This window comes from Mustela nivalis (genome assembly GCF_964662115.1).
Source record: "Mustela nivalis genome assembly, chromosome: 13".
NCBI classification, from domain to species: Eukaryota; Metazoa; Chordata; class Mammalia; order Carnivora; family Mustelidae; genus Mustela; species Mustela nivalis.
The window spans coordinates 58,780,855-58,795,003 of NC_139032.1; the positions used below are offsets into that span (position 1 = coordinate 58,780,855).

Genomic DNA, 14,149 nt, shown 5'->3' on the forward strand with positions numbered 1-14,149 from the left:
TATTCCTTCCTCTTTATCACCACCTCCCACAAATAAGAGACTATCAAGCCCTAAAGATTTGCCTCCAAAATCTATCTTAAGTCAGTCTCCCTTCCAGATCCTCAGTTACTGCCTTCCCTCAGGACCCTATGCCACTTTTCTGGACTACAGTAGCTGCCCAGCTAGCCTTCCTATCTAATTTCTCCCCTTACTGACTCTCTCCAGTTCTGATAGGGTGATCTCTTTAAAGACTAGATGTGGTCGTGTCACTCCCTTTCTTAAAACTCGTGAGTGGCTCACCTGTAGGATATAGTCCATGTTCCTCGGCTGGTAAACTAAGCTTTTCTCCATCTAGCCAGTGACTGTCCTCTCCTTTGCTCTTCAGCAGCATGCAACTTGTAATTTCCCAGACTGACCATGTGCTTTGTTAGTTGTAGTTGTAGGACCTGTGTGTTCTACCTAGAATTCCCTCTCCTGGAATCCATCCTATTACCCCATCCATTGGTATGCTGGAGCCAGCTCCTCCTAGCTAGGGAGAACTGTTAAATATTCAGGAATTTTGCCAGCCAGTTTTTAACCCAAAAACAGCCATGATGGGGGTATTTTCACCACAAACATCAGCAAATATTATAAATCAGGACTTTCCCTCCATCCTCACTCCTACAAAAGTTGGTCCTAGCACACCAGTACTCCTGTCCAACTGCCAACAACCTTTGCCTCAAATTCTGGCTTAGGTAGTTCTTTGAAACCTTTCCTGCCCAGCCCTCTTTCCTCTATATACATAAAATTGTTACTTCTAAACACTTTACAGCTTGATTATAGCATTTTTGACGTATAGTATAACTCTTGTGTTTACATGTCCCTTTTTAATATTAAACTCTTAAGTTCCTGGGACAGAGTATACCTCTCAGTTGTCTTTGCAACTTAACATTCACTGAACTGATAACACACCAAACTGATACATTTAATGTATCTCAGGCACTGTTCTCAGGATACAAAGGTGAGGGGATTTAGGGGATTTAGCCACTGTGTAAGAAGCTCATAGCTAGTCCATGGTAAGAGAGAAATTCAAATAGCTCATTATAATACAGTGAAACAAGTCCATTGCTAGAAAGCTGTACAAGACACATTGAAGCCTAAAACAAAACAACCCTGCACAGTGTAATGGGAAAGTCTTCACAGAGCAGGTAAGGCTTAAAGGATGAACAAAAATTTGTTGCCTTTAAATAGGTGCTACAGTTAGTATTTTTATAGATAGAACTTTTTAGTAGAAACTTTTTCCATTGTGGAAAGCTGAATTATACATAGTTCTTTGTTTCAGAGTAAATAGCAGTTTTATGTGGAAACCTTGTATAAATATCTATGTATTAGGCATTCTCAGAATGAATACAGAAAGCACTGAATGCTGTATCTGTTATCACAGTAATGTTGTGTAGCAGACTATTCCCAAACTCCATCATTGCCTGACACTACAACAGTTTATCATTTCTTATGAATGTAAGGGCCAGGTAGGCAGTGCTGGTCTGGCCAACCTTAGCTGATTGGGCTGGGTTTACTCATGGTTCTGCAGTCAGCCTGAAGGTCAGCCTGAGTCTAGCTTCTTTAGGATACTGTTAGCTAAGTCAGCTCAGCTCTCCTCCATGCATCTCTTCTAGCCTTCTAACTCAGGCATGTTCTGGTGGTGGTGATAAGAGCGCAAGAGAGGAAGTGGAAAGATGAAAGTCCCTGTGCAGGCCTCTGCTTGCCTCAAGCTTGCTACTGTCTACGTGACCAAAGCAAACCATGTGGCTAAGTCCAGTTAGTGTAAGAGAAATAGGTAGAGGAAAATGTGAAGAACTGGGGCCATGACTATAGTCAGTCTACCAAAACACTGTGCTGACCTCTGTCCTAGAACTTGGGTTACTCTACAGATGTTCCTTGCTCTTGAATTTGCTTACAGTTGGTTGATAATGAGTAAACTTTGAGCAGTCTAGGCCTATTGTTTTTTTTTTTCAGTTTTGAGTGTTTGTTTTTATCCAGCTCTTGAAATGGTATTAATTATTTGGGAGGCAGAAAATGAAGAAACCCACATTTAGCAGTATCTAATCAAGATATTAAATCCTTGACATATTCTAGTCACTTAAACTTTTTGACTAAAAAGCCATGGTGTCCACAATAAGGAAAAAACTTCTTGTAGAAGTTTAAAAACATGTTTGTTTTTAAAGGTCAATTATTTATGGGTGCCTGGCTAGCTCAATTGGTAGAGCCTGTAACTCTTGATCTTGGGGTTGTGAATTCAAGCTCTGCATTGGACCTAGAGCTTACTTAAAATAAAATTAAATAAAAATTAAATAAAATAAAGTAAAATAGAGATCAATTATTTAATCTCTCCAACTTAGCATCTGATGAGCTAGATTCCTCATATGAAATGCAAAACTTCAATGTGGGAGAAATTTCAGTCCATTTATGAAAAAGAAACATTTTATTTATTGAGGCCTTAAGAACAGAGCAGCTCCTTTACTTTTAACTAGTAGCCTTGGGAATAGGGAACATTAAATAACGGTTCATAAAATGTGCTCTTTTGGGTCTTTATCCAGAAGTAACTGAAGCATCCAAAATGATCCCCTTTTTTAATGAAGTTCATGTAGTCCGTGTTTGTTTAGTTTTCATCATCCTCATCATTGAGACAAATGGGCAAATGGAGAGATGTTAAGTAGGAATAAAAGAGTCTCAGAAATGGAAAAGGATGTGTGGCTGGGACAGAAAATAAATCCACAGAGCCAACTTCTGAGCAAGTGATTGGATCAGGAGAGTCTACCTCCCAGTTGTGCTGTAGTAGCTCTTCCCCCAAAGGAGGGTCAGTATGGCTTGCAGGATCACTGTGGTTCCCTTGACTTTTATTTTACTTTGTATTTTAGTTTTCCTGTCAGGCTTGCTCCCTGCTCCCAGCACTAGGTGGAAAACTTGTTGCAGTTCTCTAAAGCCACTGAAAGTAGGGCAGGGAACTAGAAGTAGCTACCTGAGGAAAGATTCATGATCAAAAAAATTTTTTTAAGATTTTATTTATTTATTCGAGAGAGAGAGCATGAGGAGGGGGGAGGGTCAGAGGGACAATCAGACTCCCCACCAAGCAGGGAGCCCGATGAGGGACTTGATCCTGGACTCTAAGACCGTGACCCGAGCCTAAGGCGGTTGCTCAACCAACCGAGACACTCAGGCATCCCATGTTCAAATATTTTTAAGAGAAATAATATAAACCTCAAGAAATGATTGTTGTCCCTACAATTTAATGTGCTGATTCTAAAACTAGGAGACTGTTAAAAAGAGATTACAGGGGCGACTGGGTGGCTCAGTCGTTAGGCGTCTGTCTTTGGCTCAAGTCATGATCCCAGGGTCCTGGGTTCGAGCCCCATGTCAAGCAGGGAGCCCACTTCTCCCTCTCCCACTTGTGTTCCCTCTCTCACTGTGTCTCTCTCTCTCTGTCAAATACATACATACGTACATACATAATTTAAAAAAAAAAAGATTACAATGTGGACGTAAATTCAACCTTGCATTGGCTGCATTTGGAAAAATAATCCAGTCTTCTTACAGCATAGTGGCATGAGAGAAAGTGTGGTGCCCTGGCTCTGCCCTTTGTGCTTACTGAGTACATTGTCTGTCCAGCTGGATAGTGGAGGCTTTTAGATTTGAAGATCTTTTGGGATCCTGTCAGCTCCAGCACACTGCTGTGCTTTTTGGCTTTCTGAGGTTGTGGCAGATCCTCATCTTGGTAACACTAATTTTTATCTATTCTAGAAGAAGATGAGCAGAGTTGTTATATGGAGGCAAAGTGCGTACAGTAATGGCCAAAGGTCGGAAGAGACTCCATCATGTTAGTATAAAGCCTCAGTTACCTCTTTTGCCACCAGATGGCGACCAGACACTTGCAAGACAAGAATTAGCTTTAGCTAAGACTTATTTTTTTTAAAGATTTTATTTATTTATTTGACAGACAGAGATCACAAGTAGGCAGAGAGGCAGGCAGAGAGAGGGAAAAGCAGGTGCCCTGCTGAGCAGAGAGCCCGATGCAGGGCTCGATCCCAGGACCCTGGGATCATGACCTGAGCTGAGAGTAGAGGCCTTGACCCACTGAGCCACCCAGGTGCCCCAGCTTTAGCTAAGACTTAACAAATGTCTTAAGAAATGAAGAAATTATAAGTTAATGGTGTAACTGATTATACGTATGTCTAAAACCCTGTCAGACTATCAGCAATAGTTTCAGCATTGAAAAGGCCATTACCTGTGATTTATACATTAGATAGTTACCCAAGGTATAGTTTATGCCTACCTATAGTTACTTAATGTTAAGAATCCTTTATCAAAGAGGATGATGTGATCAGAGTTTGAAATCATGATGCGTATAAGGTAAGCAAGAGAGAATTGATTAATTCATCAAATGCTGGTATACTTGGAATGAAGAACCATTCTTTAAAACCTTAAAATTAATAAAGATAAAAATAGAGATATAAAAATTGTCTTTATTAATACTAGAGGTACTGCTATATATAGTTCAATAAAGCAGAAGTACTGCTATATATAGTTCAATAAAGTAAACTTATCCATATAAGGTCTATCAGTGAACATTAAGAGAAAATCCGAAGTGCTTAAGGAATATTTCTGAACTGTGGATGTGACATCGAGGGAGACAGTTGGCCCTCCTTTTGCCTCAGGGGTTGACAGACTTTCTGTAAACAGTCAGATAACAAATATTTTAGGCTTGCAGTTTATATGGCCTCTGTCTACTCAATGCTACCATTGTAGTATGAAGTAGCTGTATACAATATGTAAACAAATGAGTGCGACTATTCCAATAAAACTTTATTTACAAAAAGACGCAGCAGGCAAGATTTGGCCATGTGCCATAGTTTGCTAACCCACATGAGGGTGAAAGCTAGAGTTCTAAAGATTTCTCCTTTTTAGGCCTCTATCTCTGGCTTTGGTCAAATAATGGGTTGAATTAGATGATCTCCGACATTCTTCAGGTTTTGTGTCCTTCGGTATCTCTCCCTGAAGCTAAGATCCACCAGGCCAAGTCAGAATGATATTTCTTTTATTTATAAGGTCAAATTTCTAAAAATCCAGCTTGAACAAATTTGAAAGTCTCCAGAACAGGGTTTCTGAAACTTGGCACTATTAATGTTTCGGTCTGTTGTTTGTTGTGGAGGAGCTGCCTTGTGCCCTAGAGGGTGTTTAGCACCACTGGTCTCCTCTGCCCATTAGATACCAGCAGCGCACATGCTCCCCCTCCACACCCAATGCCCCCTGGGGAGCACATCACCCCCAGCAGAGAACCACTGCTCTGGAGACTTGTATGAGTAACTGGAAGAATATCAAAACTGGAGATAACGCCATTTGACTCAGGATGGCCACCAAGATAATAAACGCATTCCTTCAGGTACAAGGTTGAAAAAGCCAAGCCCAAAAGAACAACCAGTTTATTAGAAAGAGAAAGGTGATGAGAATCAAAGGGGGCTGAAACTTGGTAGTAGATTGCTTTTTATTTTTATTTTATTTTATTTATTTTTGAGTGAAAGGGAGTGAGCGGGTGGGCGAGTAGAGGAGCAAAGAGAGAGGGAGAGAGAGAATCCTAAGCAGTTTCTATACTTGGTGTGGAGCCCAACTCGGGGATCGATCTTCCAACCCTGAGATCATGACCTGAGCCGAAATCCAGAGATGGACACTTAACTGAGCCATGCGTGTGCCCTGGTAGATTGCATTTTAATACTGATTTAAATCATTTTATGAAAAATGTTCTTAGAAAGACTGAACCAAAATAGATGGCTATATATAACAGGTAGGTAAGAAGTCAAACAAAAAAACATGTCTGAAGAGAGATCTAGAAGAGATCATTAACGTCAAAAATGTTTACTTTTCACTCCATATCATTTGAGATCTCTAGCAGAAAGAACTCAGACTGGATGAATCATTAGCCCTTATCTATCAAGTCTGGGTTTTTTGTTTTGTTTTGCTTTAAATGGATAAATCAAGTATAGTTTATTTCTACAGTAGAATATTACTTAGTGGAGAAAATGAATGCAGTATAGCTTCACACAGCTGCGTAGGTGGATCCTTAAAGGTAGATTTTAAATGTCAGTAAAGCTGCTCCTTTAAAAGACTGGACCACATAGCTGGCTTATGATTTAGCTACAATTAAAAGCTAAAGTCATCTATATTCAACTATAAGAGCAGTTGATTTCCATCTTCCTTTTGTTTATGCCCATATTATTTCTTTTAGGAATTCATTCTCTTTCAGTTGTAATTACAGAATATTAATCATAGCCAATAAGCCCTGAATATCCATGTGGCTTTGAACAAGAAATTTTTGGGTTTTGTCTTATTTTGCCTCTTGTTTTCCTTAGAGTGACTTAACACGGTGTGATGTTTTCTGAACAGTGATCTGAGAACTCAAAATACTGATTCTAATCTCAGGTTCTGTTTTTGACTTGTCATATGACCTGGGGCAGTCTCCCCACTGCTGAGGGAAACAGTTTGTTCATCTTTAAAGTGGTAGAGATTCCCCAGCTTCCCAAGGTGGTTACATAAGAATCATCATTTTGTTTTTATTTTAATTCCAGTATAGTTAACATACGGTGTCATATTAGTTTCAGGAATACAATATGGTGATTCAAAGTTACATAAGAATTATCTTTGAAGGCTTATTTAATAGGTAGATTTCTATGGTTTATTCCCAGCTCTTGATTCTTTAGTGTAGGGTAAGGCTTAGGAAGCCCACATGATTCTGGTGCATCACCATGTTTGAAAAGGATTAAAGATGATCTCTAAGGACCTTTCAACTCTAAAATGCAGTGTTACATGAGATCTCTATTTCCCTAAATGCCTTTTATTATATTACCTTCTGGGAGCTCTTTTATATACTGCAAGAAATATTTGAGATCAATACATCGTAGATTACCCCACATATACACAGCCTTGGTTTGCTATACTGTGATCATCTTATGGCTCAGGATGAGAATCTTGACCCCCAATGATTGTGTTAGAAGATGATTTCCCTTTTCACCAGGGTCCCATCTCAGCTTTCTTTGTCTTCATCCTTGGATTTAGAGAAGAATTAAGTAACTTGATATTCTGATTTCCCTGTAACCATAAAGTGGAATAAAATTAGAAATTCTGTATCGTGGTTAACTTGTTTGTTTTTCTTTAATTTACAGAATGCTCTTTTCAGTTGCATTAGCAGAAATGAAAGTAAGTATATTGTCAATGGTTATATGAGCAGTCCAAAGAGCAAAATACAGTTTAGAGAATACAATTTAGCTGTTACAAATGTTGCCAAGACCTGGCATTATGACGTGGGCTGTTAGTAAGCTGCCTGAAGGATTTTGGTAGGCTCTTTCCTCAGTGGTATTCAGGGTATTCGTGAATTATGACAGTTGCTATGTCTTAACAGTAGCTTTACAAAGCAGATACGACTGTTAGATGGGAAGATCATGCCCTACTTGAATTAATAGGATTACTTGCAGAAATTAAGCATTCCCAGGTGATACAATGTTGTGCTTACCAAGGACTACTTCCCAGTTCATTCAGCAAACATTTACTGCCTACTTGCTCTGAGGAGACAGACACAGGATTGATATAGTGTCCTAATAAAAGTGCTGTGGGAGTTCAGAGGAAGGAAGGATCACATCCAGCAGGGGTGTTTAGAGTTGACTTTGTGGAGTTGGCAGCTGAGCTGGGCCTTGAAGGATGGACAATATATCAACAGTGGAGATGGGAGGAAGGGCATCCCAGGTGAAGGGAGTAGTGAGAGCAGTTGCAGCTAGCAAGACACGGCTGAGGAACAGACAAGTTGTTTGGATTAGTTTGGCAGTTCAGTGTATCAGAGTATGATAAGAAACATCAGCTGGTTAGATTTTATCTTCTAACCCTCTCTAATTAGGGCTTAATTCACAATTTCCAAGACATTCTCATAGTAATCTCTATCCTCCCACACTGGCGAGGAAGCCAGGCTAATGGAGGAATCAGAAGATGGGCACCTTTGGCTTTTTTTCACTTGTCTCTTCTGTCCTCAGTATTCTCCACCCCACCCCTCAGTTTATCTTAAGGTTAATGGTGATACATGTAGCCATTAATTACTCTTTTTGTTGAAATTGAACAGTTCAGCAATGAGGACACTAAGTAGTAACTGTAAGTTACAAACAGGTGGCACAAGAGGTATTAAACAGTTTCCTGATGCAGGAAACAGACCTATCCTGTATCAGTTCAGTCCTAGTTTAATTTGTGTATAATTTTATCCTTGTCATTATTTCTGGAAGTTGCCTGATTCCTTGCTGATTCCCTGGTCGGTGGAATTCACCAGAAACCTGATTCTGGTTCCTCCATAACCTGTAATAATTGTAAGAGATTTCCTACCTGCCTTTCTCTTACCCATTTCCTGCCATACCTGGGTTCCCTTCAGCTTTGCACAGACCCTCTAACCTCTCCTATGTGGGTCTTGCACTTCCCCAGTATAAAACCCATATATGCACCCCCAACCACTCATCTAGGCCCCCCCCAGAGACCTGAGATGGCCCCCCTTGATTTCTAAAAATGCTCAAATCAAAAAGGGTATTTCAAATGTGGGTTTTACTTTTCAGTATTAAAGCAGGTAATATCAGTTGTGAGGTATTAGACATGTTCTTAGAGATGTTCAAATAGAACTTTTGAGAATTTTTTCAAGATACACAGTTATATAACTGTCAAATATATGAAATGAGCCTGGTATCCCAGTTTTTACTGGTCTTGTTTTATAAATGGGGAGCATATTGGGTTTGGTTTTATTTTGGTTTTGTTTGCCTTGCTTTGTTTGTTAATCCCCACAAATCTAACATGAAAAGAAGCTGTTCCAGTGGTTCTTGGCATGGGCAGTATTGGCATTTTGGGAGACTGCTTTGGTTCTGTGAGATGGCCCTGTACGTTGTACAGCAGTGAACAAACCCAACCCCATGCACTAAATGCCAGCAGTGTTCCCCAAGTCATTGTGAAAACCAGAAACATGCAGAGGGGTGATCGCACTCTTCCTGAGAACCACTGTGCTGGATAGACTATACACTCACAAATACTGTCTCTCTTAACACCAGCAAGCACCTGAATGTCCTCATGGCTATGCCTATAGTAGTGATGATTTAATCTGTGCCATGGCTTTATTTCTCAAATTCAAAAAGGTACATAATGTTCTATTAATATTCTGATGATTTATTGTTAGCAAATGGCTATTTCCATTTCAACATCATCTCCTTTTCTTCCCCCTAGTGGGCTCCGTTTGTTGCAGTTATGCAGGTCATCACACAAACTGCCGAGAATACTGTCAAGCCATCTTTCGAACAGACTCTTCTCCTGGTCCATCTCAGATCAAAGCAGTGGAAAATTATTGTGCCGCTATCAGCCCGCAATTAATACACTGTGTGAACAATTATACCCAATCTTATCCAATGAGGAACCCAACAGATAGTAAGTCAAATAAACATACTCCTCTCATTTCAGTCATTGGTAAAATCATTTTTAAAAAGGAAGTAAATTCTTGAGAGATCTGCATTGGTCAGTTGTTTAAGCATCTGACTCTTCATCTCAGCTCAGATCTTGATCTCAGGATCGTGAGTTCAAGCACCCCATTGGGCTCCATGCTGGCTGGGTGTGGCGCCTACTTAAAAAAAGGAAGTAAATTCTTTTTTTTTTTTTTAAGATTTTATTTATTTATTTGACAGACAGAGATCACAAGTAGGCAGAGAGGCAGGCAGAGAGAGAGAGAGAGAGGGAAGCAGGCTTCCTGCGGAGCAGAGAGCCCGATGCGGGGCTCGATCCCAGGACCCTGAGATCCTGACCCGAGCCGAAGGCAGCAGCCCAAACCACTGAGCCACCCAGGCGCCCCAAGGAAGTAAATTCTTGTAGATAATCTGCAGTCTCAGTCATTTGGGAAACACCAGACTTCCTTTGGTGTTTTAATTTGGCAGATTGCATATTCTTATCACAGCTGAAAGGTACCAAGAAAGGTAGAGCTGTCAAGGGTATGAGCAATCAGGCACTCTTTGTTCTGGGGATGAGAGAATTCATTAGTATGGATATTTTGAAAGAAAGTTGGGTTATGACCATGAGAATTTCAAATGTTCAAACCTTTTAATCTAGCAATTCCATTTCTCAGAATTTATCCTTCACAAAGATTCATAAGTTTGCAAAACTATATACACACATGTAAAGGATGTTTGCTACCACAGTGATGGTAATGGAGAAAAATTAGAAATAACCCAAATACCCATCAATAGGGTATTGATTAAAGTTGATGAAATAAATTATATATCTGTAGAATAACAATACTTCATAACCAACATAAAGAAAAAAGCATGTTTATGGAAAAAGAAGTCTAAGATATAGTAAGGAAGATAGTCAAGTTGCAGAACTAACTGTATAGTATAATACATTTTTAGTTATATACATATTTCATTTTATGTTTTTATAATGTTTGAATTTTTATAATGAACAGTTATTACTTTTACAATAAAAGCATCATAAAAATGAGAAGAGATTCTGATACTTTGGAAAATCAGGACCTCCTAATGAACCTGTACCTTATGGGGTCTTCAAAGTCTCAGCTTTATATGTCCTATAATCCATTTTCTTCATTTAAAAGTGACCAAACTTTAAGCAATTGACTAATTAACCAAACTGACAAAACACACAAGATTTATAAACCAAATGCCAAAATTTTGTTTACCCTGGGATACTGAGAACCTTGTTTTTGTAAACTCAGAGGCATTGATATGCGTACAGCAGCTGAAGCAGAACTCTAATGCTTATACTATTTTGTGGTGTGGCTGATGAAATCAGAGGATGAAGCATTTGCCACAGATAACCTTTATTCATTTTTTTTATTTTAAAGATTTTATTTATTTATTTGTCGGAGAGAGAAAGCAACAGTGTGAGTGAGCACAAGCAGGGGGAGCAGCAGGCAGAAGGAGAAACAGGCTCCTCCGTGGGAAGTGAGCCCAATGTGCACCTTGATCCCAGATCCCCAGGATCAGGACCTGAGCTAAAAGCAGATTGAGCCACCCAGGCATCCCTATTCATTTTTTTTTAAAGATTTATTTATTTTATAGAGAGGGTGCATGTGCATGGGGGAAAGGGACAGAGGGAGAGGGAAAGAGAATCTTAAGCAGACTCCCTACTGAGTGCAGTGCAGACTCAATCTCCCAACCCTGAGATCCCTACCTAGGCCAAAATGAAGAGTCTGATGCTTAACTGACGGCACCACCCAGGCACCCCAAACTTCATTCATTTTAAAGGCAGAAGCAACCTGATGTCTTGTCAGAATTTGCTATTGTATTATTTAAATACAGCTTAGGGGGGCCTGGGTGGCTCAGTAGGTTAAAGCTTCTCCTTAGGCTCAGGTCATGATCCCAGGCAGTGGGCACCCTGCTCATCAGGGAGTCTGCTTCTCCCTTTCCCTCTGACCCTCCCCTCTACTTGTTCTGTTGCTCGAGTCCTCTTTCTTTCTCTCTAAAATGAATAAATTTAAAAATCTTAAAAAAATAAATTACAACTTAGTTAACTTGCACAGATATATGAAAGCTCTGTAACCCAGAATGTGATAGAATATGGTTTTTGTGGACTTTGCTATTGAAATTAGTCATCTCTGTCATTCTGTCAAGAACACAGTCCCTTTTAGGCAGTTGTTTCTAGCATGAAATAATTCCAGTTTGATCTGTAATGATTATGTTCCTTTTCCAGGAACATAAGGTACTTTGCATGTCAAGACTTCCTAGGTGTAGGATGAGATGAACTTTCATTTGTGTAGTATTGGTGCTAAAGATCCCATGTTTGGAGACAATGGTAAATTCTGGTAATAGATACCTTGTCTACCTTTAGCTCTTCAGTTATTTGTTAGACTGCAAATAATGGAGAGAGAATTTGGTAGACCCTGTGTGCTGCGGATACTGACATATGACTGAGTAGTAGTGTTTCCAGGATACCACCATGTTCTTCTGTTCTGAGCAGTGCATGACATAAAATCAGCTAATTAAGCCACATATATTCTGAAAATGTAGGTTTATATTGCTGTGACAGAGCTGAGGACCATGCTTGCCAAAACGCCTGCAAGAGAATTCTGATGTCTAAGAAAACAGAGATGGAGATTGTTGATGGCCTCATCGAGGGTTGTAAGACGCAGCCTTTGCCTCAGGATCCTCTTTGGCAGTGTTTTCTTGAAAGCTCACAGTCTGTTCACCCTGGAGTCACTCTACACCCTCCTCCCTCTACGGGCCTCGATGGAGCTAAATTGCATTGTTGTTCTAAAGCAAACACTTCAACTTGTAGGTCAGTATCTCATTTTCCTCTATTAAAACTAGTAGAAAATAGCATTTTACTTAGTGATTTTAAGCCTAGCAAATGTACATTATGTTTTTGCATTGTATAGACTTAAGAGTTTAGAAGATGTAAAATCTTCCTTTCATCCAGCAAACATTTATTGAGTGTCATGTGTATATAAGACATTGTTTTTGAACATTGCTAAAACGAACTGTATTTTGGGGTATAGAGAATTAGCATTGGCAGGGCAATGAATATTTAAAAATGATGCAACATGGATTCTACCCTCAAGGCTATCATTAGGTAAGCTTACAGTTTAGAAGATGTTTTGATGTGACCATTAAGGGACATTCTCTTTGCTAAATTATGAAACTTGGAACAGTAACTGACCTTTTGTATATATTGGTGAATGATCTGGGTTGGCACTTAAACCCAAAGTTAGATAGCAGTATATTGGCATTCATTTGGATGATACACTTAGGGAAAAATTACACAAATATAAGACAGAAGAAACAATCTAGAAACAAGAATAAATGGAGGTAACTAAGGTCATGGTAGAACACAGGTGAACTAGAAGTTTACTTTATTAGGGATATTTTAGATGAAAACGGACCACGTATTACTAGAAATCCTGAAATATCACCTACCATGAGTGAAACAGTTTTTCCTGAAACTGAATGGACCTTTAGCAAAAAGTTTGCCTAGAATAACTCCTCAAATACCAAAGATATTAAAAATGCTGGAAGATATCCAAAGAAAATTAACAGAAGAGCTTAAAGAGAAGTTAAATTGGTCCGGTAATTAAGGGAATTTGATTGCTAATGGGAACTAAATGTATTTATGGGAGGGATGCTGAGTAATTCTTTGAATGTCCTTAAAAGTATTTATGCCCTAAAGTCACTGGAGATTGGAATTGCTGTGTCGTCTAGAAGAACTTCACTAAGAAACACTTTGCCCTACCTTACCTTGATGTAGGATTTTTTGGTTTATTTCCATCTTATGATTGATGTTGGTTTGTATAATTCCTGCATATATATAGAAAACTAATTCTGAGATGTTACTGAACAGTCTGTTGAAGGTCATAGAGAAAGTTAAGGACCAGAAAAAGAACTGGTTTCCAGCTCAAGGTACAGAATTTAACTCAGTTGCACCTTCCTCATCTCAAAGATGGATAAGCTCCATGGAGAACAGGGACTTTATCTCCCCTGTTTACTGTGATATATCCAGTGTCTTGAACAGGGTCTAACACAAAATGGGCATTCAATAAACATCAGCAGAGTGAATGAGCAAAATTATAAAAGTAAAAACATCCTCCTGATAGGATTAGTTATGAAAGTCAAATAAAATGTGGCAGGAATGGAGAATTTTTATGTGTGACTTTGCATATTTTGGGAGTATTATATTTTATATTACATGTATTTTTTAAACATTTTTATTACTTTTATAAATTTTAAAAATTAAACTAATGTGAAATTAGTTTGGAAATGCTACTGATACTATTTTAGTCATATGCAAGTTGCTTTGTAATCATTGAGTACTGCAAATAAGATTGTCATATATGAACTACAATAGTATATAGAAGCCTTGGAATTCATAAGCTTTTACATGTAGACTACCTTGGCCTATCTTTAAGAATGTAAGTGGCTTTGGGATAACTTTTCAGGGAGAAACTAATGAACCCTAAGTCTGTAAGCCTTCTTAAATCTAAGGACCATGTCACAGTTTTACCTCCTGTGAATGAAATATAAATATAGGGGAATCTATCTTTGTGGAGGCAAAACCATATGCCTTACCTTACTTTATGTAAAGGTAAGACAGAGATCAGAAATATAGAAGAAATAACTGTGCCAAGAATAAG

The 14,149-nt window shown here is 38.9% G+C and overlaps 1 protein-coding gene across 2 annotated transcripts in view; it reads left to right on the forward strand.

Annotated features, from left to right (window-relative positions):
• Positions 1-14,149, forward strand: part of RECK (reversion inducing cysteine rich protein with kazal motifs) — a 74,614-nt gene that overhangs the window by 26,526 nt on the left and 33,939 nt on the right. For both annotated transcript variants that reach the window (XM_082694811.1, XM_082694812.1), the window contains 3 exons: positions 7,170-7,203; positions 9,247-9,444; positions 12,033-12,300. In XM_082694811.1, coding sequence (XP_082550937.1) covers positions 7,170-7,203; positions 9,247-9,444; positions 12,033-12,300 — 500 coding nt within the window. The remainder of the gene's footprint in view (positions 1-7,169; positions 7,204-9,246; positions 9,445-12,032; positions 12,301-14,149) is intronic.